The sequence below is a fragment of the Phallusia mammillata genome, chromosome 7 (genome assembly GCF_965637545.1).
Source record: "Phallusia mammillata chromosome 7, kaPhaMamm4.hap1.1, whole genome shotgun sequence".
Taxonomy (NCBI): Eukaryota; Metazoa; Chordata; class Ascidiacea; order Phlebobranchia; family Ascidiidae; genus Phallusia; species Phallusia mammillata.
The window spans coordinates 16791698-16817926 of NC_137258.1; the positions used below are offsets into that span (position 1 = coordinate 16791698).

The following is a 26229-nucleotide window of genomic DNA, read 5'->3' on the forward strand; positions in this document are numbered from 1 at the left end:
ACAATGTTTTACGCAGTCGGCTGACACGTGTCCACGAAATGGGGACATATAAGTTATTTTAATTTGCAAGGGCTCTGATTTTTTTGGTGATTATTTTGGTATAATTTGAGTTTTTTGCGTGATTTGTTCAGTTGCTAGACTACACATTGCCAGTGTTTGTGACACCACTCAACCGTTTCGGTTGAACTGTTAATGCCGGATTTTACCGTTCTATCCTGACAGCAAATAATTTATTTAAAAAATTCGTTGAAAGTAAATGCTATAACAACGGTTAACGAGTAGACTTGTGAACACCCTGATTTCTATAAATATGTAACTGAAAAGAGGTACGCTAGTATATTGTCTTACACAACCACTGAAAAGGTTGATGATTTGTAACATGTGAATATGGTTTGGTACCAGTTGTTTTAAAATCTAACAAAAAACGGTATGTGTTTGAAGCTGTTGCAAGTTTGTTTATTAGCCATCAAGCTTTGTACAATCACTACTAGGTGCATTTTAGGGTTAAAAGTGACAGTATATTCATATTCCTTGAATAAAAGTTAGGTAGGCTACCTTGTAAAAAAGTAAATTAGGACTTTGTTTGATGCTTACTTTTCTTCCCTTTTTTGGTAAACAATGTAAGTATTGGAAAGATATTTACACATTACCAAATACTCTCTGTTGTATTATCAACAGAAAATTCAGTTAGATTTTGTTCTGCAGCAAGTTAAAAAACAAATTGGTTAAAGAACATAAAAACTATGGAGCTGGTGGTCTTTCACAAAGGGTCTTGATGCGACCAGAGCACGACACGTCAACCCACAACCCATGGTGACCAATGGTACAATCCTCTCCTCCACAACAGTTGTTTGGTTCACCCGAACGCCAGTTAGTCCATCCTTGACTCGCAGGAATCCCATCTTCCCACACGAAACTTCCTTCCACAGCTATATCAGTCAATCCTATATATGCGTTCCAGTTGTCGGTGTAATGTGCGTTGATGCTCCTGATAATTTAAGAAATATGCCTTATTAAAGAAAAAGTGTTTTTTGTATGTTTTTGTGTATAATTGCTTGTGCTGGCATTACACAGAAAAAAAATTATGATATTTTTTACAAATACTAACTGGTAAATAGTTTGATTTCTCATTCCCACAGACGCGACTTGGCCACCGATTTCAGCACATTTTATTCTACCGTTTTCATATCCAGCTTCATGGTTTACAAAGTTGTAACGGTATCCATTCGGCGCCCGGAAATATCCCTCGTACCAATGATTTTCTGTGGCAGAAAACGCAGTCATTTAGACTAACTTGTTTTTGCATACGCACAGGTACCTTATAGTCTGTTTGCATTTATTATAATTAGGTTTAATACATGAACAACCTAATGCTGAAAAACTAATTTTTAAAGTCAAATCGTGTATATAACTTCAGTCAGCATAGAAGAGGATAAGTTTAAAAAGTAAAAAACTTTTGGCATTCGTTATCAAAATCTTACCTACCATTTAATAAATAGATGGAAAGACTTTCCAGCTTTTGAAGGCGATCTGTAAGTATATGGTTATATTTAATAAAGTGTTGTACGTTTGTTTAACCAGCTTTTAAAATGCGTAGAAATTTGGAACCTGTAGTATTTATTACATAAAAGAGATGACTTAGACTTACACATCCAACTTTAGTTTAACCTACGCTAAATGTCATGTGTTTTTAAACTGAAGTGTTTGTGGATAAACAAATTATTTGAATGCCCTAAATATGGTGTTCGATGCGTCAAAATGCTTACAAATTTAGTGTTCAACTGTAAATCGCGTTTCTAAAAGCATAAAAATACAAATTGTTGATATATCACCCACTTTGAACATCCTCATTTTCATTGGGTTCTCTACCAGGCTCTCCTTTCTCTCCTTTCAAACCACTTGGTCCCACAGGTCCAGTTGGTCCCTGACATAATTAGGCAAGTTTGTTAATAAATTCCAATAGGAAGTGTTTTTCAGTTAAAAAAAAATTTAACCGACAAATAGTTCAACAGGGTAACACAATGAACATTAAAACAGTGATGCTTTCAGCGTGCTGCAGGCACCTGCTCAAAAATTAGAGACCCAATCATTCGTTATCGCCAGTGTTTTTCGTTGCGTTGTGACGTGCTTGCGTTTAATTCTTTTTTCCTTTGTTTATCGTGCACTGTAGGCTACTACGCACATTCAGTGTTATTTACCCTAACGAAGGCGACCTGAAAAGGACGTCGAAACGTCGAAATAAAAGTACTTTCCAGAAGAGCTCTATAAACTTGACAAATAGTTCAATTATAATTAATAGAGACTAATAAACATCAGTCTTGTTCAGGTCAATTTGTGTTTTTGAATCAAACAAATTATTCTATTTTTAGGTTTGCTACTAAAGCAGACTTGTTGTGCATCTAATATACCCTACCACACCCATCAGCACTCAGTAGCCATTCAATGTAACACGAGCTGGTAGAAATAAAAATCACTCCCAATTTGTTACAAATTTCCTCACCTTTTTACCAGGAAAACCTTTGTCTCCTTTTAGTCCATTCATACTTATTTCTTTCCATTCTACAGCTGGCGGATTTTCACAAACCGCTGAAACACGACAAGTTTGGGGTGGCACTGTTCCTGCACCATGCCCATATAAAGGCTTGAAGTTTGCCAAACCCAATATTGCAATGAAGAAAATCCTTACACCTACCATCTTGGCTGATTGAATAAAGAACCTGGATTTAAATCAAATCATGTGCAAGTTTGCTGACACTGTGCAAAGCTCGCTGAACACGTATGATACAAGGTTGTTATAGATATCTCGAAAAACCCCAAATTCCTATATTTTGGTAAGTTCAATGTCAAACACGATTCTGACAAACTCTTCTTTGTGCCGCACGAAAGTTGCAAAATTAAACCAGAAACGAAACAGTGTACACTGTCTGCAGCTGAACCAGAAACAACTTTGCACAAAAAATGGAATGACGTCAAACGATAATGCGAGGCGGAAATGAACTGGGAAAGCAGTCGATCTGTCAATCTGCCAAAAAAACAATTTGGCATGGCAGCAAAAAGTAGCGTCGTTATTTTAGTGACATTTGTGGTTATGACATAATTATTTTGTAAAAATCATTTTCAAGTTACCAGAAAACGTATTTAAAACAGTCGTATAGGCGTTATGAAGTCATTTTGGCAATTTTTTGTTTACTTAGCAACACAAAAAATGCTGCCACCCGTTCAAGCTTCTAATTAACAGGGCGAGGATCTGATAAAAAGTTGACTTCTTTTGCCCATTTGTTTTATTCATTATCTTTTTTTTGTTTGATTTGTGGTTTTTCGTGTGCATGCATTTCTGGTGACCACATTTCACTAAATAAAACTAACCTCTTTACTTTCGAGGTATAATATGTATGTAGTTGAACCACCTAGAACTACATCAACAGGTGTTGAAGTTAAGATTTGACTGGGTTTGTGTAAGAAAAGGTTTCATGGTATATACCATGATTAACCCCTTCAACTGCGTCGGGACATGATCAGTTATTACTGAAAAACAATATTGGTTGCATAGAATTGATACGTAGTGTATGTGTACAATTACTTGGTGATTTGTGTCAAAATGGAAAAAGCTACATTTTCATACAGGCTTTGTTGTAATTGTGTTTGAAACGGTATTTCAGGAAGTTATTTTAGAAACAAGAAATTTCCTTGAATAGGACTGGGTGTCCTTGCCAATTCAAGCCACCTAATCGTTTGCATTGCTTTTGGTAATTGTACCAGCGTTCAAAATAGATATATGACTTTCTGAGACTGTTTGTACTTGATTTGGTCATGCACTCGAGCTGTTGAGACTGTTTGTACTTGATTTGGTCATGCACTCGAGCTGTTATTATCTTCCTGCCTCCTACAATGTTGTGCATTTCAGGGGCAATACTTAAGGTGAAAAGTAATTATTGCAACAATAAAAAGGGAAGATTAAATGTAATGAAAGCGTTGTTATGAATTTAATGTTGTGATGAAGCATACCTGTTGCAGGAAAATAACTTAAGCAAGTTTGTGGAGTGTCTCTTGCATTTGACCATCATGCTTTGTAACGGCATTTTCTATGTTGCAATATTCGTCTCGGCAAGTTTTCAACTCTTACCTGGGCGTGGACAAGCAGGAGCTCGAGGATTTCCAGGAAAAAGGGTGATTGACTTTAAAATGAATAATTTTTGCGTTTTATTAGGCTTAGCTACAATGGATGATAGACCAGTGGTTGGTTACTTTTTGACAAATTTCATTACTGACGTATTTATTACTCCCCGATAGCCTATGACACAATATTGACAAGATAAATAACTCTCTTGAACGAACATAATTAAGGCGATAGCACCATATGCCGAGCAGGACACCGGTATGCATTAGCACTCATTTTTGGTAACCATATAATAAGGGTGGATTTCAAAGTTCCTGATATTGTGCGCAATATTTTGTTCAGTTGGAAGACCACTCTTTTAGTTTGAGTACTACGCTCGCATGTTGGAGCAACGTATTCTGCAGCGCTCTAACACAAAGCCAAGGTGAACTTTGCCGAATGGTCTAGCGCGCCTGAACCACATACAGACACAAAAAAACTGATCGAGAGTCGTCCGCGGGTGTGTCCTGGGTTCGAACCCCGTGAAAAATAAAATAAAAAAAGGTCGATGTTTTCAGGGCTAATTTGTTGATCTGTCAGGTTCTAGTTTTTATCTTATTTGATAGTTTCTGCAGATATTCTTCATAATTTAGGGTGGTGGATGGTGGTGGAGCCTATCTTATGTTTCGAACCTGCTGCGGGCTCTGTAGGTTGTCAGCAAAAACGCGAAGGTTTTTATTCTGGGAAACGTTCGTTCCAGCATTTTGTTTCTTATGTTTGTGAAGCATCATAGCAAGCTAGGTAGTTATTCAGAGACGTGTACTCAGGATGGCGCATTGCCGTTTGCGTACCAGGTTGGATTTCATCTTAGTGATTGTAAGCACACATACACCATCGACAAGGTGTCGAGGGGTGCCGTCTTAAACTGTAAAACCGCTTAGCCTGAGCAGCCCACACTTAGCTCGAGTAGCTCACACTTGGTCCGGGTTACCCACTTAGCCCGAGTAGATCACGCTAAGGCCACTTAGTCCCTATTTAGTCATCAAAGCGCTCACTTAGCCCCTATTATGGCCATGTTTAGTCCCTTAAGCGAGCTCTTAGCGGACTAAACATGGCTATACCAAGGGATAAGCTAGCGCTTAGGGGCCATAACAGGGGCTTATTGATCGCTTAAGGGAATGAACATGGCCATAATAGGGGCCTAAGCGCTATCTTCGGGGACTAAACGGGCCCTGGGATAAGTGGCCAAGCCGGCTACGTGCGTTACGTGGACTACGTGGGCAACGTGGTCCACTCGAGCTAAGAGGGCTCGCAGTTTGAGACGTTGGCTACTCGGGCTGCTCGGGCTAAGTGGGCTTGCAGTTTTGGACGTTACCACGTGTCGAGTCCTTTCGTGACAAAACCATAACCGTTTGTACAAACCTCACGTCCAAGCGATAGTACAATTCGGCCTCTGATGTTTTAAATTTTCCAACTGCGGAAAAACTTATTGGAACCACTGGCTCAAGGTGACAATTCTACTCATAAAACATAATTGCAAGCTTTGATGAAGCTTTTTTATTAAACCGGTAGTGAATTTATTACACGACAAGCTTTCCGGGTTCAACGAAGGCAAAATGTATCAAGCTGCCTGTAAAATTGTCAAAAATGTTACAAAAAACTTGAACGCAGCGGAAAGTTAAGCCTTCCAAAAACTGTATCGTAAGTACTAATATATCCACTCATTACTTGTTTTTAGTATTGTGTCAGCTAAAGTTCTTTGAAACTGTGTGTATACTTTTTTAAAATAGTGTTGTTTGTACAAGGGGCCACGTGGACTTCCTGGGGCACGTGGGCCAATTGGACTTACTGGGCCACCTGGACTTACTGGGCCAACTGGATTAAATGGAGAAAGTGGTATGAGAGGTGCGAAAGGGGAACCTGGAAAAACGGTGATTGACTTTATAATGAATCGTTTATGTTTCATTACGCTCTAAGGTTGTCAAAACTTGTTAATGGCGTCAAAAATGTACAAAATGTCAAAAATGCTACAAAAAAAATTAAAGCAGCAGCAAGTATTGCCAATAAGCCTTCCAAAAACATTATCCTAATTTAGGGTTACTAAATCCGTATGAGCGAAATTCCGGGCGGTTGGCGACACCAAACATGCGTAATATCGAATGTTGTTACATATTACCAACCCAAATAGTCGTATTTTTGCCAAGATATCATTGTTATCATAAAGATAAAAAGCCCAGTTTTGTTTCCCACTAGATTATAAAACATATTTTTTTATCGATCCGATCATTTTTACAGCTTTTAGTTAGCTTTTAAGACGCAAAAAAAATGACCAAATAGCCTTAGAGTAATGTTGATAAGTTGTTTGCTTAAGTGTAGGTACACCTGAAACAGCACAGACAGCAGTTAAAACGAAATCCTTTAAGTCCCTCAGTAAAAAATTGTAATAACTAGTGTACGTTAGGGTACTAGACCCTAAAATTCCCGACACTATGAGTGTTTTCAAAAGGTATTTCTTGGCATAGCTTTTAAGCTAAATTTCCGGACATGTCTGGAAATTTCGGAGGTCTGGCAACCCTATTCTAAGTACTAATCTTTCCCCACATTACTTGTTTTAAGTATTGTGTCAGCTGAAGTTGTTTGAAACTGTGTGTATACTTTTTTGAATAGTTGTTTGTACCAGGGGCCAATTGGACTTACTGGGCCAACTGGACCAACTGGACAAAGTGGTGCAAAAGGAGCTCAGGGTTTTCCTGGAAAAAGGGTGATTGACTTTAATATGCATCATTTTTGTGTTAATTGCCTACAATAGATGAATATATGGATCAGTGGTCGGTTTCTTTTTTGACAAATTTCATTATCGACGAGTTTAAGCGTATTTGTTACTTCCCGATAGTCCGTAACACAATATTGATAGAATAAATAACTCTCATTGAACGAACATAATTAAGATTAGCCCCTTATGCCGACTAGGACACCGGTGACAAAACTATTGCCGTTTGTACAAACCACACGCCTAACTGACAGTGGAATTCCTTCTCTGATGTTTAAACGCAGCAGCAAGTATTGCCATTAACCCTTTCAAAAACGTTATCCTAAGATCTAAGTACTAATATCCACCCATTACTTGTTTTAGGTATTGTGTCGGCTAAAGTTGTTTGAAACTGTGTGTATACTTTTTTGAATAGTGTTGTTTCTACAAGGGGCCAATTGGACTTACTGGGCCAACTGGACTTACTGGGTTACCTGGATTCAATGGACTATCTGGTATAGAAGGAGCAAAAGGGGAACCTGGAAAACAGGTATCTGAGTTTAAAAAGAATCATTTTGTTGTTTTATTAGACTATAAGATTGTTAAAAACGTTACAAAATGTCAAAAATGTAACAAAAAAAATAAACGCAGCAGCAAGTATTGCCATTAAGCTTTCCTAAAACGTTATCCGAAGTTAGGGTTACCATATCTGTGTGAGCAAAATTCCGGGCGGTTTTAAAAATATCTTAGGCGACACCAAACATGCGTCATATCGCATGTTGTTACATATTACCAACTCAAATAGTCGCTGTTTTGCCAAGATGTCATTGTTATCACAAAGCAAAAAGCCCAGTTTTGTTCCCAACTAAGTGAAAAACGCATTTTTTTACAAGATCCGATCAAATTTACACAGTCAGCTTTCAAGACGCAAAAAATCACCAAATAGCCTTTATTTTATGCTGATAAGTTGTTGGTATAGATACACTGTTCGTCAAAAACAGCACAGACAACAGTTAAAACGTAAACTTTTAAGTCCCTCAGGAAAAGAATTGTAGGAGCGGCTGTACGTTAGGCTACTAAGACGGTAAAATTCCGGTCACTATAAGTGTTTTTGAAAATTATTTCCTGACACACTTCAATCTAAAATTCCGGACATGTCTGGGAATTTTGGAGGTCTGGCAACCCTATTAGTACTAATCTTTCCCCACATTACTTGTCATAAGTATTGTGTCAGCTGAAGTTGTTTGAAACTGCGTGTATACTTTTTTGAATAGTGTTGTTTGTACCAGGGGCCAATTGGACCTACTGGACCTACTGGACCTACTGGACCTACTGGGTCAACTGGACCAACTGGACAAAGTGGTGCAAAAGGAGCTCAGGGTTTTCCTGGAAAAAGGGTGATTGACTTTAATATGCATCATTTTTGTGTTAATTAGGCTTTGAGGTTGCTTGCCTACAATAGATGAATATATGGATCAGTGCTCGGTTACTTTTTTGACAAATTTCATTATCGACGAGTTTAAACGTATTTTTTACTTCCCGATAGCCTGTGACACGATGTAGATCAGATAAGTAACTCTTAATTGAACGAATATGATTAAGGTCAACCATATATGCCGACTAGGACACCGATGACAAAACTATAACCGTTTGTACAAACCGCACGACGAAGCGACAGTGAAAGTTGTTCTCTGATGTTTCAAAATTCCCCACTGGGGGAGAATTTTTCGAACTACTGGGTCAAGGTGTAAATTCTACTCATAAAATCAGTGCAAGCTTTGATGAAGCTTTTTTATTAAACCGGTAATGAGCCTATTACACGACAAGCTTTCCGGGTTCAACGAAGGCAAAATGTATCAAGCTGCATGTAAATTTGTCAAAAATGTTACAAAAAACTTGAACGCAGCGGCAAGTAATGTCATTAGGCCTTCCAAAAACGGTATCGTAAGTACTAATCTATCCACTCATTACATGTTTTAGGTATTGTGTCAGCTAAAGTTGTTTGAAACTGTGTGTATATTTTTTAAAATAGTGTTGTTTGTACAAGGGGCAACGTGGGCAAGTTGGACTTACTGGGCCACCTGGACTTACTGGGCCAACTGGATTAACTGGAGAAAGTGGTATGAAAGGTGCGAAAGGGGAACCCGGAAAAACGGTGATTGACTTTATAATGAATCGTTTTTTGTTTCATTAGGTTCTAAGGTTGTCAAAACTGGTTAATGATGTCAAAAATGTAACAAAATGTCAAAAATGCTACAAAAAATTAAAGCAGCAGCAAGTATTGCCATTAAGCCTTCCAAAAACATTATCCTAAGTTAGAGTTGCTATATCCGTGTGAGCGAAATTCCGGGCGGTTTTAAAAATATCTTAGGCGACACCAAACATGCGTGATATCGCATGTTGTTACATATTACCAACCCAAATAGTCCTATTTTTGTCAATATATTATTGTTATCACAAAGATAAAAAACCCAGTTTTGTTTCCCACCAGAATACAAAACATATTTTTTTACACGATTCGATCATTTTACAGCTTTTAGTTAGCTTTTAAGACGCAAAAACTCACCAAATAGCCTTTATTTCCGGACATAGACTTTAAATCTAAAATTCCGGACATTTCTGGCAACCCTATTCTAAATACTAATTTTTCCCCACATTACTTGTTTTAAGTATTGTGTCAGCTGAAGTTGTTTGAAACTGTGTGTATACTTTTTTGAATAGTGTTGTTTGTACAAGGGACCAATTGGACTTACTGGGCCAACTGGACCTACTGGACCAACTGGACCAACTGGACCAACTGGACAAAGTGGTGCAAAAGGAGCTCAGGGTTTTCCTGGAAAAGGGGTGATTGACTTTAATATGCATCATTTTTGTGTTAATTATGGGTCCCCTTCCCTGAAGGGGACACACATTGATTTTACTCGAATTTGTTTTGTTTTTTTTCTTGTCTTTCTTGTTTTTTTTTCTTCCCAAAGTTTGTTCGACCCGTTTTCCATCAAGTGTTTGATGGATTTGGATGAAATTTACACATATGGTATATATAGGTATGTAGATGTGCATCCCACTTTGTTTTTGTTAATAACCCCAGTATATACCCTGCTAGCCTCCTAAAATGGGTTATTTTCTTGCCAAAGTTTGTCCGACTCGCTTTTCCATCAAATATTTGATGGATTTGGATGAAATTTACACAGATGGTAGATATAGGTATGTAAATGTGCATCCCACTTTGTTTTTGTTGATAACCCCAGTATTTACCCTGCTAGCCCCCTAAAATGGGTTCCTTTCTTGCCAAAGTTTGTCCGACTCGTTTTTCGATCAAATGTTTAATGGATTTGGATGAAATTTACACAGATGGTAGATAAAGTTATGTAGATGTGCATACCACTTCGTTTTTGTTGATAACCCCAGTATGTACCCCGCTAGCCCCCTAAAATGGGTGAGTTTGTAAACAATGTCGGAATTGGCTGGAATTTGGATAGCTTGTATAGAGTATGACATTTATAGGTGTCGATTGTTGTGTTCAACCCTGTAGCCCCAACATATACCCCACAAGCCCCCAAAGTGTAAAACGTATTTATATGTTACTGGGCACCACAAACGAAAGAATTCTGTGGCCCAATAGTGTTATAATGTCAACCAGTTGTCCGTTATGCTTGGTGGGTTGCTTGGTGGACGTTTTTGCGCCATGACAATTAGGAGATTGTTAACAGCCCTATGACGTCAGAAGCATTAACGGTTGTTGCTCAAAACACCTCTAGTGGTCAAAATTGTAAACATTGACAGATTGGGCTGAAATTTTACTATGGATTGAGTCATTGAGGTTTAATATTTTTTTAGTATAGTGTCAAACCCCATTAGTAACTAGTGATGTACCGAATCGGCGAAATTTCGATTCGGCCGAAACCGAATATTCGGCGGTTTTGCCGAATAAATTCGGCCGAATCAACCGAATCATTTATGACGTCACGCAAAGTCGTACGCTACGCGTTTGACATGAAAAAATGTTTATCTACCAGGCAATTAGTGCAGAATAGTTGTGTTTCGTCCTCATTTCAGTTCTGTGGGGTTTAAAATTGCCTCAAGCATGATTGGCAACCTGCCAATGAGTTGCTTATTTTTTTGACAACAGTGGGAAACCGATAATGTGTTGAAAAAGATAAAAATTGACGCGATTTTCGTTATGTTTGGGCTTTTGAAAGATTTGCGTGGTACCTTAAGCAGAAAAGACACGTTTAACGCTTTAAATTGGTGTTCGTAAAAGATTCGGTTTCGGCCGAATCGCAACAAATTATTCGGCCGAAACCGAATCTTTGCAAAAATGACCGATTCGGCCGAATAAATCCGGCAAACCGAATATTGGGTACATCTCTATTAGTAACCCAACTAGCCCCCTAAAATGGTTTCTAAAACAGTGTCGGAATTGGCTAAAATTTGGGTAGCATGGACCATGGTTGTCTCTTGAAATGCACTATTTTTAACTTTACATGTGTGGGGACCCATGAGTTTCTGCCTAGAGAAACAACTAAGGATATAAAGGACGATGGCTAATATGGGACCGAATACAAAATAAGCATAGGAAATATATTTATATTTTAAAATAGGTTATAGAGTAAATGCAACAACAAAATGTGCTAAGTCACCCTTCTAGTTAGGCTTTGAGGTTGCTTGCCTACAATCGATGAATATATGGATCAGTGGTCGGTTACTTTTTTGACAAATTTCATTATCAACGAGTTTAAACGTATTTTTTACTTCCTGATAGCCTGTGACACAGCGGTTCTCAAACTGGGGTCCGCGGTCCCTTAGGGGCAAGGATGGCAGTACGGTACGGTACGATACGCAGCAAATTTCATCAGTACAATACGTAGGTACGGTACGCAAAGAAAGCTGAGGTACGGGTACGGTACGTGGTACGGTCCTTCGCTAGAGCGTACCACCGTACCAAAAGCGTACCGTAAGTTGTTTATTGTATGACTTTATCACACTGTCCTTTACACGCACAGTAGGCCTATTATTAAAACGCGCACATGACAAGAACAGAGATTAACTCGACATTTGTAATTGATTCTCAAGTTAGTTAAAAAAAACTATCTAGTATTGTTGTCTCTTTCGCAGCAATGATTTTAAGAAACACGCTGTTGAAAATTACACATTGTCGCTGCACGAGCCCATCGTAGAAAACACATCAACCTTACATTTCGAATAAGCTGGTTGTAGTGGGACAGGTTGAGTCAGGGTTGCCATACCGTCCTTATTTCTAAGATTTGTCCTTATTTTGATGGGCAATGTCTTAAAAAAGTTCATTGTCCTTATTTCTAAGAAATGTCCTTATTTTTGACTCGAGTCCTTATTTTGTCTTATTTTCAACAATTATACTGGTCAAATCTCTGCTACAAGTAAAAGTAAACCTAGACATGTTGTGAGATGCATAGGCCTACCATACCTCCTCTTTTTGGAGGACATGTCATCCTTTTTTTTAACGAAAAGCAAGTTGTCCTCCAAGGACAATAAATAATACCCAAATGCCCTCCTTTTTTAATTTTCTGCATTTACTAAATACCTAAATAACAATTCTTTCTTTAAAACCGGCCAAAGAGTGCGAGTTGTGGCAATTGTTAATTGAAATTCACAATTTATAGTAAGTTAAACTTCATCCAAATTGGACTAAAACAATTGAAATTCGTTCAATATCTTGTGCCTTCATTTTCTTTGGGCACAAAAGTAAGTGTTAATGTTCTTACGGTGCGTTTTGATTTTTGACATTTGGTACGGTACGCTCTAAGTAACGAGGTACGTGGTATGGTCAATGCAATACGTACCGTACCGTGCTGCCATCCTTGTTTAGGGGTCCGCCACGCGATTTCATGAGGCGCGCGAATTGTTAAAGTATTTCCGCAATCTTACCGTATGTAATATGAGATCTTGCGTGCGTACAAACCAAAATTAGATTGGCAAACGAGTTTTGTGTAGCACAGGGGCGGGTAACTTCTCCAGTCGACGGGCCTGATATGGGAAAATGAAGTACTTGGCGGGCCGGATTCCTGAATCGATACATTAATCGCGTATTTATCCAGTGATTTAAAACGGATTTTTGACCACCTAAAGTCCTAAACCAAATACAATCAAGAACGTCACAATTACAATGCGGTCCCAACAATGTAACAGATATAACATAAAATTATTCACCACAGCAAATTTAATGCGTAACACCTCAGACTTAGATACTGCTGAAACACTAACTAGGCTACACGTGTGGAAACAAAGGAAACCGTGAAAGCAGGCCACACACAAGGTTGGCAGCTATGTCGTAACAATGGGCGCATAGTGCAATCGTAACAACGGCGGGAAAGTTTTTTACTATTGGGGAGCGTTACTGTCCGTTACAACTATAAATTTGCGCAGTAAGCAAGTAGTGGGGGATTGCGGCAGACTGTGGCCGCGGACCACATTATCTTGTAAGACCGGAAACTGACTGCGGGCCGTTCAAAATCCCGTCGCGGGCCGGATCCGGCCCGCGGGCCGTATGTTGCCCGCCCCTGGTGTAGCAAGAAGTGGTTCTTTACTTCATTTTCAAGTAACAAACAGAGGCAATTGTTCGCGCACTATGTTTGTATTGTTTTAGTCTTTTTTGTGACGTAATAAATTGCCTTTGAAACATTCCCACGCAAAGTGATCTTACGAAACTAAACTAAATTCATTCTGTATTTTGTTGTGGGAATACTTTCGAAATGCAGAAATTAACTTTTAGTTTGGTAACTGGACAGTTTTATTTTGCCACGGTATTTTAAATTTTATGAATATATTTAGCTTGAACCGCGAGTGCTCGAAAAAGTTGCAAAGGGACCGTTATGACAAAAAAACCAAAAAATGTTAAGAACCGCTGCTGTAACACGATGTAAATCAGATAAATAACTCTAAATTGAACGAACATATAAAGGTTAGCCCAATATGCCGACTAGGACACCGATAACAAAACTATAACCGTTTGTATAAAACAAACGCCGAAGCGACAGTGAAGTTTGTTCTCTAAAGTTTTAAAATTCCCCACTGGGGAGAATTTTTCGAACCACTGGGGTCAAGGTGAAAATTCTACTCATAAAAACATTGCAAGCTTGGATAAAGCTTTTTCATTAAACCAGTATTGAGCCTATTACACGACAAGCTTTCCGGGTTCAACAAAGGCAAAGCGTACTTCAAGCTGCTTGTAAAAATGTAAATAATGCTACAAAAAACTTAAACGCAGCAGGAAGCGTTGTCATTAACCCTTCCAAAAATGTTATCCTAAATACTAACCTATCCGCAAATTACTTGTTATAAGTATTGTGTCAGCTAAAATTGTTTGAAACTGTGTGTATATTTTTTAAATAGTGTTGTTTGTACAAGGGACCAATTGGACTTACTGGACAACCTGGACCTACCGGGCCGACTGGACTTACTGGACCACCTGGACTTCCTGGGCCAATTGGACCTACTGGACCAACTGGACTTACTGGGCCAACTGGACTTACTGGGCCAACTGGGCCTCCTGGGCAAACCGGTTACACTGGACGAAGTGGTACAAAAGGAGCGAAAGGGCAACCTGGAAGAGAGGCCAGCAATAATCCAGAAATTATAAGTGAGTTGTATCTTTAATTGATTAACTATTGTAACGTTTTACATGCACAACAATTTGTTTTATTCTTTTCCCGGTGTGCAGGACAACGTGTATAACGATACCTTAATGCTTATACGCAGGTTTTTTTAAGGTTTGGTTTGGGTGACCGCTAAGTAGTTTTAAGAGACTTTCGAACCCCCAAAACACCTTAAAAAAACACTTCCCCCACTTATTCTTTTTCCGGACGTGGACTATTGATCGTAGGCTATATTCGTATTATCGACAAGACATAGCGAGAAACAACCATTACTTTTCTACTGTAGTTGCCAGTCCAAATTTTGGGAAACCGCTGGAGAAATTTGGGGGACCGTTTCGGTCCCCCAAAACACCTTAAAAAAACACTGCTTATACCTCTTGTCGTAGTTTATAAAAGTTACTAATTTAATTTGATTGTTAAACTTATTTGACGCTCCAAGCAACAAGAAAGTCCGAGAGTGTTTTAAGGAAAGGCCATTTCAGTTGGACACAAATAATTTTTTTATTTCATTCAAAATGATATAAAATAAACATCGTATAACTAGTGTCATATTACCTCAAAAATTGCCTTACTTTCAGATCGCATTCGACGCCTGGAAGAACGCACTAATGAGCTTCGGATAGGTTGGTGAAACCATAGAACAGTTGTACAATGCCTTGAACGTTTTCATGTGTTCTATTGAACTTGTAAAAATAAGATCACTTTGTTTTACTAATGGCAACCTCCTATTCGTATTAAACAAAAAATGCTTTACAAGATGTATATAAGAGTACAAGTTGAGTAAGAAGTACAGCCGCAAGTTGAATGTGTCTCAATTTTTCACAATTTTATGTGTATCCTACGTCGAATTGGAATGAATAAAATTACTGCTGTTTGTGCGGCAGAAGCTCAATGGTTGAGTGGAAGGGTCCGTACTGGAAAAAATGGATATCTTTACAAGGTCGTAGAACATGCACATGGCTATTTCAGCGGAAAAAGGGCCTGCGCTGCGATTGGAGGTCAAATTGCTCATACTGGATTTGCAGACAAATCCACTTATTGGTTAGTTTTGTGAAATTACACAATAAAATGGTGTGATTGTATTGTAAAAATGCAATGTTATTACTGCAATGTCAAGTTTGATTGCCACCAAAAAAAAACACAGCTTAACTGCGTAGTATTGTTATAACTCGAGAATTGATAATATTACAGAATTGCTGGGACTGCCCTTGGAAAAAAGTTTTCGGCCGCGCTTAATTTTGCCAAGCAAAACTGAGAATAGGTCCCCCTAATTTTGCAAAGGCTCGAAACTTACTGTCATAGCGTTTTACGAAACCTAAAACTACCATGGTTTAGTTTACGGTCGCCAGATGTATTTTGCATGAAAAAAATCCAACAACATTACGATGGACACATGAGCAAATCATCACGTTCTCACTTTCCACCCTACAAGCCTTCCTAAATTCAAGACGCTTTGTTTGAAAAAATTGGGCAAAGTACAGTACAGTCGTTGTTCCTAGAAATAACCGAAAACACATATACCGAAAAAAATGCGCGTGTTTCATTTCACATTTTATAGGAGTGTCATGACAGACTTTTACGATGGTTTGGAGGTATACATTGGATTGACAGATCGGGCCCGCGAAGGTACATTTGTGTGGGAAAACGGGGTTCCGGCGAGTTCAGGGTTTACATACTGGGGTTGGTACGAGCCCAACAACTGCTGTGGAGGAGAGGATTGTACCTATGTTGCTTCTGATGGGGACTGGATTGACGCGAGTTGCTACTCAAGCAAACGCCACACCCTCTGTGAAAGAGCCCCCTTTTCGTAATTCCATTGCCACGGAATCCCATGGTTCCACGCATAATAAACTCTTCATCGTGATTCGAAGAGTTGTGGATTTCTCCATCGGTTTATTATAAAATTGCAATCACCATTACTAATTACAGTTTATAAACCTAATCAATTGTTGCAGTTTTGTCGATTGTTTTCTTTTAATAATTTTAAACGTTGTAAGTTCGCTGGTTAACCTTATATAGTCGTGCATTAAACCTGAATCATTATCGTCTATCATCTCCTACTATAGCATTAACATGGTATCTTTTCACGCCATTGCGCACGTTATCAGTCATTGATTATAATAATCAATAAATGTAATATGTATAAAATGGTGACACGTTTTTCCAACATTACAAGTGAACAGAATAAAACTTCTTGCAAGCAAATTGTTGGATACTGCGCACCACCATTAGATCACCAGCAGTTCCAACTTCCTAATTAGTTGGAAGTTAAGTGCATCCATAGGTCGTATCCTGGGTGCCTGTGGTCAAGCTGTATCAACGGTCCAAACCAGATCAAATAAATTAAGAGCATTAGTAACATCTTTGACATCGACGGGTCGTGTTTGTAAGACTTAGGATCTACTGCGCAAATGCAGCCTTATTTAAAAGCAGCAGCAAAGTTTAGGCGAGTAATTCAATAGCATTACTCAAAATCAATTCGTTAGGTTCGTGTCAAAGGTTGCCAAATGACAGTTGACTTTGTCGCGTCATAGTTCTGCGGAGAGTTGTAAGTCGGTTCTGGCTTATGTTTTTTTTTTTTTTGAAAAACGAGCTTGATTTTGTGTCAAGTTTTTTTATACATACATTTTTGTAGCTAAATAGCCAGTTGTTGGACCTGATCTAATATCAAACAGTCATACGCTCTGTTCAAAACCAGTTGTCGATTGTTTTTGTTGTCTTGGTATTTTCTGAGGCTTCAAGTATAGGCCTGTCAATCACACTTCCGGGCCTAAACAGGCTTCTCATAAACGATTAGGGTTTGTAGTGTTTACAATTAGTATTAAACGATCACTACGTTAACAGTATACCACGTGACCGTATGTGACCACGCCGTTTCAATCTATGAGCACGAGCAATAGCGAGAGCACATAAACAAACACTTTGTGTTATGTCTAGTCTCTGACAAAGCACTATGCAGCGAAACACTATAACTGGCGACGGGGATAATTAATAGTAATCAAGGATTGACAAAGATACTTTTAAAGTCACCTTGAAACTCGTAAAACACCTGAAAGTTGAGGAGAAAGACAGACGAAAAAGCTAAACAAATACAAGATGGCTGCTACACTGTCAGATAGTTTACCTCCATTTGACGTTACCGATCATTCAACAGCTGGTACACGTTGGACAAAATGGGTGAAACGCCTTGAAAACTTATTTGTGGTAAAAGACATCACAAATGACAAGATAAAACGTGCTTGTTTGCTACATTATGCAGGAGCAGAAGTATTTGACATTTTTGAAACATTACCAGATAATGGCAATACTGAAGAGTATGACAAAGCTCTGCAAGCTCTGAACAAATACTTTATTCCAATGAAACATATTGATTATGAAATATTCAAGTTTCGTGAGACAAAACAAGAAGAAGATGAAAACATGAATCAATTTTATTCATATCTTCGACAACTCTCTGTTGATTGTGATTTCAATGATCGAGACAAAGAGATCAAAAGTCAAATCATCAGCAAGTGCAGAGATACAAAGTTAAGATTAAGAGCACTTGAAAAGAGAGATATCAATTTGCCGGGTTCGGGCTCAAATTTCAAACCCGTTTACAACTCTGGTTCTGCGCTAGGTACTATGTGTACCTGACCATTTTTCCTGTTTTAGGACAATCTTTCCTAACCCCAATTTAAAAAAATCCCCATTTTTCCGATATAACAAAAAATGCTTCAAGTAATGCCGAAACTGGAACTATTTTCATGTAAATTCGACCGCTTAATTTTCAAGAAGACTTTAAACATTACCATGCAGCGTACATTATATTACGCTCAAGTGTTAGAACCCAAAAGTTTATCTAATTTGGCCAATCTAATTCGCGTTAAAGCTTACCAGTTTGCAGAAATCAGTAAATTTTTGATTTTTTCCTGTACCCTTTTCCTGTATTATATTGGGCATAATATGTCATTCATGGGGCTCGATCGCGTAACAATGGGTTGGACAACTTGTATTTCATATAGATTTGAGTCGCAACTATTCAGTTTTAGATTTTTGCATCACAATGATTATAGATTGTGACACGCGATACCAAGCTGTACTGCAAAACATGCACAAAAGGTTGCGAACTATAACAAAAGCGTGTCATATTTTTACACGTTTTGGGAAATCTTTATTTCTAGGTTAAAATCAGTTGTCAGTTTAAAAAACTCATAAAAACAATGCAAGCTTTGATGAAGCTATTTTATTAAACCGGTACTAAGCCTGTTACACGATATGCATTTCAGGTTCAACAAAGGCGAAACGTATTCCAAGCTGCATCTAAAAATGTTAATAATGTCACAGAAAAAAAACTAAATCGCAGCAGCATGTGTTGCCATTACACCTTCCAAAAACGTTATCCCAAGTACAAATCTATCCGCAAATTACTTGCTTTAAGTATTGTGCCAGCTAAAGTTGTTTAAACTGTGTGTATGTTTCAAAATAGTGTTGTTTGTACAAGGGACTAATTGGACTTACTGGGCCAACTGGACTTACTGGGCCAACTGGACTTACTGGGCCAACTGGACTTATTGGGCCACGTGGATCTACTGGGCCACGTGGATCTACTGGACCCACTGGATCTCCTGGGCCAACTGGACCTCCTGGGCCAACTGGATACACTGGACGAAGTGGTGCAAAAGGTGCTAAAGGAGAACCTGGAAGAGCGGCCAACAATAATGAAAGTGAGTTGTCTCTTTCATTGTCAACTAATGTGACGTTTAACATGCACATTTATTTTTATTTCCGGTGTGCGGGACAACGTATATAACGATATCTTAATGCTTATAGCATATGCCCCTTGTCGTAATTTGTCTCAGTTTATTACTTTAGTTAAGTTGAAAAACTTATTTGACGTTCTGAGCAAACAAAAAGCCGACATTTGATTTTGAGGAAAGGCCATTTCAGTTTGACACATTTTTTTTAAAATTTCGAAGTGATATGAAATAAACAGGGTATGACCAATGTCATATTATCTCATTGATTGCCGTACTTTGAGATCGATTTCGCCGCCTGGAAGAACGTACTAATGAGCTTTGGAAAGGTAGGTGAAACGAGCGATGTACCGAATATTCGGTTTGCCGAGTTTATGCGGCTGAATCGGCCATTTTTGCAAAGATTTGGTTTCGGCCGAATAAATTGTTGTGATTCCGCTGAAACCGAATATTTTACGAACACAAAATTAAACCGTTAAACGTGCATTTTATGCCAAGTAAGATATCAAGTAATCTTTTTAAACTGCATCATCTTATTTTCGTCTTTATTTTTATTTTTTCATTTTATAGGAGCGTCATGACAGACTTTTACGATGTGGAGGTATATATTGGATTGACAGATCTGAACCGCGAAGGTACGTTCGTGTGGGAAAACGGGGTTCCAGCGAGTCGAGGATTTACCTATTGGGGTTGGTACGAGCCCAACAACTATGGTGGAAGAGAGGATTGTGCGACAGTAGCCAGAGATGAAGATTGGAATGACGTCCCTTGCGTCTCAAACCGCCACCACACCCTCTGTGAAAGAGCTCCTGCTTCGTAATTTCATTGACTAACCGAATCGCTTGGTGTTTGTTATTTTATTTTAGATCGGTAAATAACTTTGTATCGAATAGTAAACACCTTTTCACATAGTTGTGGCTTTCTCCAGCGGTTCATTATGGCATTACAGTCACCGTTACTAATTACGGTTTTTTAATTTAAATGTTTTAGTTTTGTTTCAATAATCGCAAACGTTGTTCCTAAGCTTGATGGTTAATCCTATTTAGTCGTGCATTTAAGCTGAAGCATTTTCATCGCCTATTTTAGCATTAAAAAAAGTATAACTTTTCATCGCCATTTCGCAAGTTTTCTGCCATCATTATATTATGATCAATCTTTTATTTGTATCAAATCATTTTTTTTGGTAAATCATTATATTATGTAGAAAATGGTGACACTCTTTTCCATCCCTACAGTTGTTCAAAATAAAACTTCCAGAAAATATAGTGTATGTTGCTTGGATACTGCACGCGCACCACCTTCATCAGATCATGTATCCTGGATGCTTGAGCAAGCTCTAACAATGGTCCGAACCAGGTCATTTGTAATAAGAGTGACACAAAAAAAATTGAATGAATTTAGATCTTTAGTGAATCTTTGACGTCCTAAAAACGAGTCGTGTTTGTGAGGGTTAAGATCTACTGCGCAAATGCGGTAGACCTTCTAACACAGGAACTCACAGCACACACGGTTGGCAAAATACCGATGGAGGGCGGAAAGAGCGCAGCTATTTAAAAACAGTAAAACTGGGATGGGGTTAGTGACTAAATTCAACATAAATAACTAGGTTTTTAGGTTAATTTTATTGTTATTATTATTATGAAACCTCAGACTAACCCTAATAGCCATAACATTAAGCAATTTTTGAACAAACTGCATTTAAAATATTTGAGGGCGCAACCAAAGTACTGAATTTATCAAAACTGCGTGCAGTAAATTCCTGTACTAATACTTTTACCCGCAAATGCAACCTCAGTTAAAAGCTGAAAGTAAACGAAAAATCTTTATAACTGCCTGAGTATCGGTCAAGTTTAGGCGAATAATTCAATAGCATTACTCAAAAACAATTCTCTAGATTTGTGTCGAAGGTTGCCAAACGACAATTGACACACCTTTTTAATGACCTAGCCGCATCATAGTTCTGCGCTTGGTGCTTTGCGTACCTGACCATTTTTCCTGTTTTAGCTGCGAACTAATGCTACAGCACCGAAAATTTAGGGAATCATGTCAACAAAATAAATCAAAATTGAATGAGTCAATTGTTCTGAAAAGTGTTCCAACCATTTCAAGTTTGTTGTTGGGTTGTTCACGTGTTCATTGAATCGCTTTTTAATATCACTGCATTTTCGGGTTTAAAACTCCAATTTGTGTAGCTGCTGAGCCTCGTGTATCGGTACAAAAATTCGTGCAAAATAATATATTGATGCAAGCGCAGCAATACACATCGAAGGAGTTACTTAACTGAATATTACTAATTGTCCTGGCAATTTTTGTAAATCGAAAATATCTACAGCGACAAAAAACTTGTGGACACGAAACGTTTCCAGGTGCTGATTAGAGTTGATAGTTTTGTTTTAGGTTATATTAGAATTTTTAAAGTTGCCTTTCTCTGATCGGTAATGTTTAATAAACAAATTTACGAGTGTATTTACTGATAACTTGGTAGCCTACAAGTTGGGTGATAGTTAAACATCATTTTTTTCGTTGTATTCAGAGCAGCGATCGAGTAATTTATAGGCCTAGTTTTTTTCAACGTAGCCTATACATCTCATGAAACTTAACTTGTTGCAGTGCATAACACCATGCACTACTTTTAATTCCGTGATCCCTATTCTCGTCTGGGATGAAACACCTAAACAACTCACATGATGAAGCAACTTTTATCTCATACTAGGCCCCTGTTGTTTATGGTTTGTAATTGTTCTTATCCCTAGGTAAACTATCTGAAACAATTTAAGTTGCATTAGGCTAATGCTCCATGTAGCAGTGGTTAATGGATTCTCCGGCTAAGTAATTTTCTGCCGGGACAAACAAACAAAGAACGGTGCATAATTCTTCAGTGCATATGCTGTTACCCCGTATTTGTTTTATTTTACAACACCAGATCGAATCACTTGTGAAAGTCGTTTACGAGTGTGCTACGCAGAAACATCAGTATATAGCCACCGAAACGTCGTTTTGTAATTTCTGTATGCAAACAAGAAAATAGTGAAAGTAATTTTTACGCAGTCGGTTGCCACTTGTATATTTCAATTCGAAAGACCTTTGCTAGACTACATATTGCGACACCACAAGTGTTTCCGTTGAACAATCAACGACACTTTCAACCATTCTCCCCTAATAGAGAATAATTGAAAATTATGAAAAGTAAATGCCATAACGGTTAACGAGTAGACTTGTGAACACCCTGATTTCAATAAATATGTAACTGAAAACAAGTACGCTAGTATATTGTCTTAAACAACCACTAAACAGGTTGACGATTTCTAATATGTGAATATGGTTTGGTACCAGTTGTTTTAAAGTCTAACAATAAATGGTATGTCATTAAAACTGTTGCAAGTTTGTACCATCAAGCTTTGTACAATCACTATTAGGTGCATTTTAGGGTTAAAGGTGAAAGTGTATTTATAATCCTTGAAATAAAGTTACCATGTAAAAAAGTAAATTAATTTGCACTTTGTTTGATCTGTGATGTACATTTCTTCACCTTTTTGATAAACCATGCAAGTATTAGAAAGATATTTACACATTACCAAATACTCTATGTTGTGTTATCAACAGCAAATAAAGTTAGATTTAGTTCTACAAGGAGTTAACAAAATTGGTTTAAGAACATAAAAACTATAGAGCTGTTGGTCTTTCACAAAGGGTTTTGAGGCGACTAGAGCACGACACGTCAACCCACAACCCATGGTGACCAATGGTACAATCCTCTCCTCCACAACAGTTGTTTGGTTGACCCGAACGCCAGTTGGTTCACCCTTGACTCGCCGAAACACCATCTTCCCACACGAAACTTCCGTCCCATAGCTATATCAGTCAATCCATTATACGCGTTCCAATCGTCGGTGTAATGTGCGTTGATGCTCCTGCCAATTTAGGGAATATGCCTTATTAAAAAATGTGTTTTGTATGTTTTTGTTTATAATTACTAGTGTTGGCATAACGCAAAAAAAATTCAATTTATTATATTTAAAAAAAAATACTAACTGGTAAATAGTTTCATTTCTCATTCCCACAGATGCGACTTGGCCACCGATTTCAGCAGATTTTGTTCTTCCGTTTTCATATCCAGCTTCATGGTTTACAAACTTGTACCGGTACCCATTCGGCGCCGGAAAATACCACTCTTACCAATAATTTTCTGTGGCAGAAAACGTAGATGGTTAGACTAACTTGCTTGGACGCAATTTAAGACGCCGCTCGTGATAAGACGCCGCAATTTAAAACGCCGAAATTTAAGACGCCTGATTTTTCAGTTTACTGCATTTCTGTTGAACAGTCTTCATGACAATGAAAAATCAACACATTTATTTTTAAATAATTATCAGGCTCGAATAAGTTAATAATAACACAACAGAGAGTATTTGGAAATGTGTAAATATCTTTCTAATACTTGCATGGTTTATCAAAAAGGTGAAGAAATGTACATCACAGATCAAACAAAGTGCTAATTTACTTTTTTACATGGTAACTTTATTTCAAGGATTATAAATACACTTTCACCTTTAACTCTAAAATGCACCTAATAATGATTGCACAAAGCTTGATGGTAAATAAACAAACTTGCAACAATTTTAATGACACACCGTATTTTGATAGACTTTAAAGCAACTGGTACCAAACCATATTCACATACTAGAAATCATCAACCTGTTTAGTGGTTGTATAAGACAATATACTTGCGTACTTCTTTTCAGTTACATATTTATTACCATCAGGGTGTTCACAAGTCTATACTCGTTAACCGTTATAGCTCATTAGTACAGGAATTTACTGCACGCAGTTTGATAAATTTAGTACTTTGATTGCGCCCTCAAGTATTTTAAATGCAGTTTGTTCAAAAAATGCTTAATGTTATGGCTATTAGGATTAGTCTGAGGTTTCATAATAATAATAACAATAAAATTAACCTAAAAACCTAGTTATTTATGTTGAATTTAGTCGCTAACCCCATCCCAGTTTCACTGTTTTTAAATAGCTGCGCTCTTTCCGCCTTCCATCGGTATTTAGCAAACCGTGTGTGCTGTGAGTTCCTGTGTTAGAAGGTCTACCGCATTTGCGCAGTAGATCTTAACCCTCACAAACACGACTCGTTTTTAGGACGTCAAAGATTCACTAAAGATCTAAATTCATTCAATGTTTTTTGTGTCACTCTTATTACAAATGACCTGGTTCGGACCATTGTTAGAGCTTGCTCAAGCATCCAGGATACGTGATCTGATGAAGGTGGTGCGCGTGCAGTATCCAAGCAACATACACTATATTTTCAGGAAGTTTTATTTTGAACAACAGTAGGGATGGAAAAGAGTGTCACCATTTTCTACATATTATAATGATTTATCAAAAAAAATGATGTGATACAAATAAAAGATTGATCATAATATAATGATGGCAGAAAACTTGCGAAATGGCGATGAAAAGTTATACTTTTTTTAATGCTAAAATAGGCGATGAAAATGCTTCAGCTTAAATGCACGACTAAATAGGATTAACCATCAAGCTTAGGAACAACGTTTGCGATTATTGAAACAAAACTAAAACATTTCCGTAATTAGTAACGGTGACTGTAATACCATAATGAACCGCTGGAGAAAGCCACAACTATGTGAAAAGGTGTTTACTATTCGATAGAAAGTTATTTACCGATCTAAAATAAAATAACAAACACCAAGCGATTCGGTTAGTCAATGAAATTACGAAGCAGGAGCTCTTTCACAGAGGGTGTGGTAGCGGTTTGAGACGCAAGGGACGTCATTCCAATCGTCATCCCAAACTGTCACACAATCCTCTCTTCCACCATAGTTGTTGGGCTCGTACCAACCCCAATAGGTAAATCCTCGACTCGCTGGAACCCCGTTTTCCCACACGAACGTACCTTCGCGGTTCAGATCTGTCAATCCAATATATACCTCCACATCGTAAAAGTCTGTCATTACGCTCCTATAAAATGAAAAAATAAAAATAAAGACGAGTTTTTTTCGTTGAATGTGTATTAGGAAAGTTCGAAAAACGACGACTACACCAAAATGCCTTTATAAAATTAGTGAGAACCCTTCTAGGGTTTGTTGGCGAAATAAGCACCGCCCAAACACTTTTTTCCTAGGGCTGTCGCAGTAATTCTGTAATATTATCAATTCACGAGTTCAGCTGTTTTTTATTTTTTTGTGTTGATGGCAATCAAACTTAACATTACAGTAAAACGAAGGTATTTGAAGAATACAATCATAACATTTGATTGTTTAAGTTTACAAAACCAACCAGTAAGTAGATTTGTCTGCAAATCCAGTATGAGCAATTTGGCCTCCAATTGCAGCGCAAGCCCTTTTCCCGTTGTAATAGCCACCTGAATGGCGTACCACCTTGTAACTATATCCATTTTTTCCAGTACGGACTCTTCCACTCAGCCATTGTGCTTCTGCAGCACACACAGCAGTAATTTTAATTATTCCAATTCGACGTGGGATACACTTAAAATTCTGAAAAATTGAGAGGTATTTAATCTGTGGCTGTACTGACATGTTATAAAGCAATATTTGTCTGAAACGATTAGGAGGCTGTCATTCGTAAAACAATGTGGTCTTGTCTTTACAAATTTACTCGCTAAATAGCACACAAGGCGTTACATAACTGTTTTATAGTTTAAACTAGTGATGTGCCGAATCGGCTAAATTTCGGCTCGGCCAAAACCGAACACGCAAAGTCGTACGCTACGCGTTTGACATGAAAAAATGTTACCAGACAAATTGTGCAGAATACTACCTTGGGGAAAAAAAGGTAATGTGTCAAAAATATAGAAATTGATTTTCCTTATGATGCAGCTTAAAAAGATTACTTGATATCTTACTTGGCATAAAATGCACGTTTAACGGTTTAATTTTGTGTTCGTAAAATATTCGGTTTCAGCGGAATCACAACAATTTATTCGGCCGAAACCAAATCTTTGCAAAAATGGCCGATTCAGCCGAATAAACT

The 26229-nt window shown here is 37.9% G+C and overlaps 3 protein-coding genes and 1 long non-coding RNA gene across 5 annotated transcripts; 1 reads left to right on the forward strand and 3 right to left on the reverse strand.

Annotated features, from left to right (window-relative positions):
* Positions 1 to 442: 442 nt before the first annotated feature.
* On the reverse strand, positions 443 to 2885 carry LOC145238486 (uncharacterized). Its single transcript, XM_080101681.1, has 5 exons — positions 2501 to 2885; positions 1837 to 1924; positions 1486 to 1530; positions 1109 to 1262; positions 443 to 988 (listed from the first exon to the last, which is right to left on the reverse strand). The coding sequence occupies exons 1-5, from the start codon at positions 2693 to 2695 to the stop codon at positions 742 to 744; spliced, it is 729 nt and encodes a 242-aa protein (XP_079957807.1). The 5' UTR covers positions 2696 to 2885; the 3' UTR covers positions 443 to 741.
* Positions 2886 to 4062: 1177 nt separating this feature from the next.
* On the forward strand, positions 4063 to 16624 carry LOC145239049 (uncharacterized). The gene is made up of 11 exons (XM_080102336.1): positions 4063 to 4167; positions 5902 to 6027; positions 6777 to 6857; positions 7297 to 7395; positions 8135 to 8242; positions 8893 to 9000; positions 9582 to 9689; positions 14229 to 14460; positions 15055 to 15099; positions 15361 to 15517; positions 16035 to 16624. Exons 1-11 carry the CDS (start codon positions 4063 to 4065, stop codon positions 16285 to 16287), a joined length of 1422 nt encoding a protein of 473 aa, XP_079958462.1. The 3' UTR covers positions 16288 to 16624.
* A 6271-nt stretch (positions 16625 to 22895) lies between these two features.
* LOC145238447 (uncharacterized) lies at positions 22896 to 24796 on the reverse strand. Of its 2 annotated transcripts, none has more exons than XR_013862120.1 (3): positions 24426 to 24796; positions 23245 to 23398; positions 22896 to 23123 (listed from the first exon to the last, which is right to left on the reverse strand). It is a non-coding gene; the product is annotated as an uncharacterized LOC145238447 (long non-coding RNA). The 2 variants fall into 2 exon arrangements; XR_013862119.1 differs by having other exon boundaries at positions 24207 to 24796.
* Positions 24797 to 24950: 154 nt separating this feature from the next.
* On the reverse strand, positions 24951 to 25775 carry LOC145239050 (CD209 antigen-like protein D). The gene is made up of 2 exons (XM_080102337.1): positions 25516 to 25775; positions 24951 to 25197 (listed from the first exon to the last, which is right to left on the reverse strand). The coding sequence occupies exons 1-2, from the start codon at positions 25773 to 25775 to the stop codon at positions 24951 to 24953; spliced, it is 507 nt and encodes a 168-aa protein (XP_079958463.1).
* Positions 25776 to 26229: the final 454 nt, after the last annotated feature.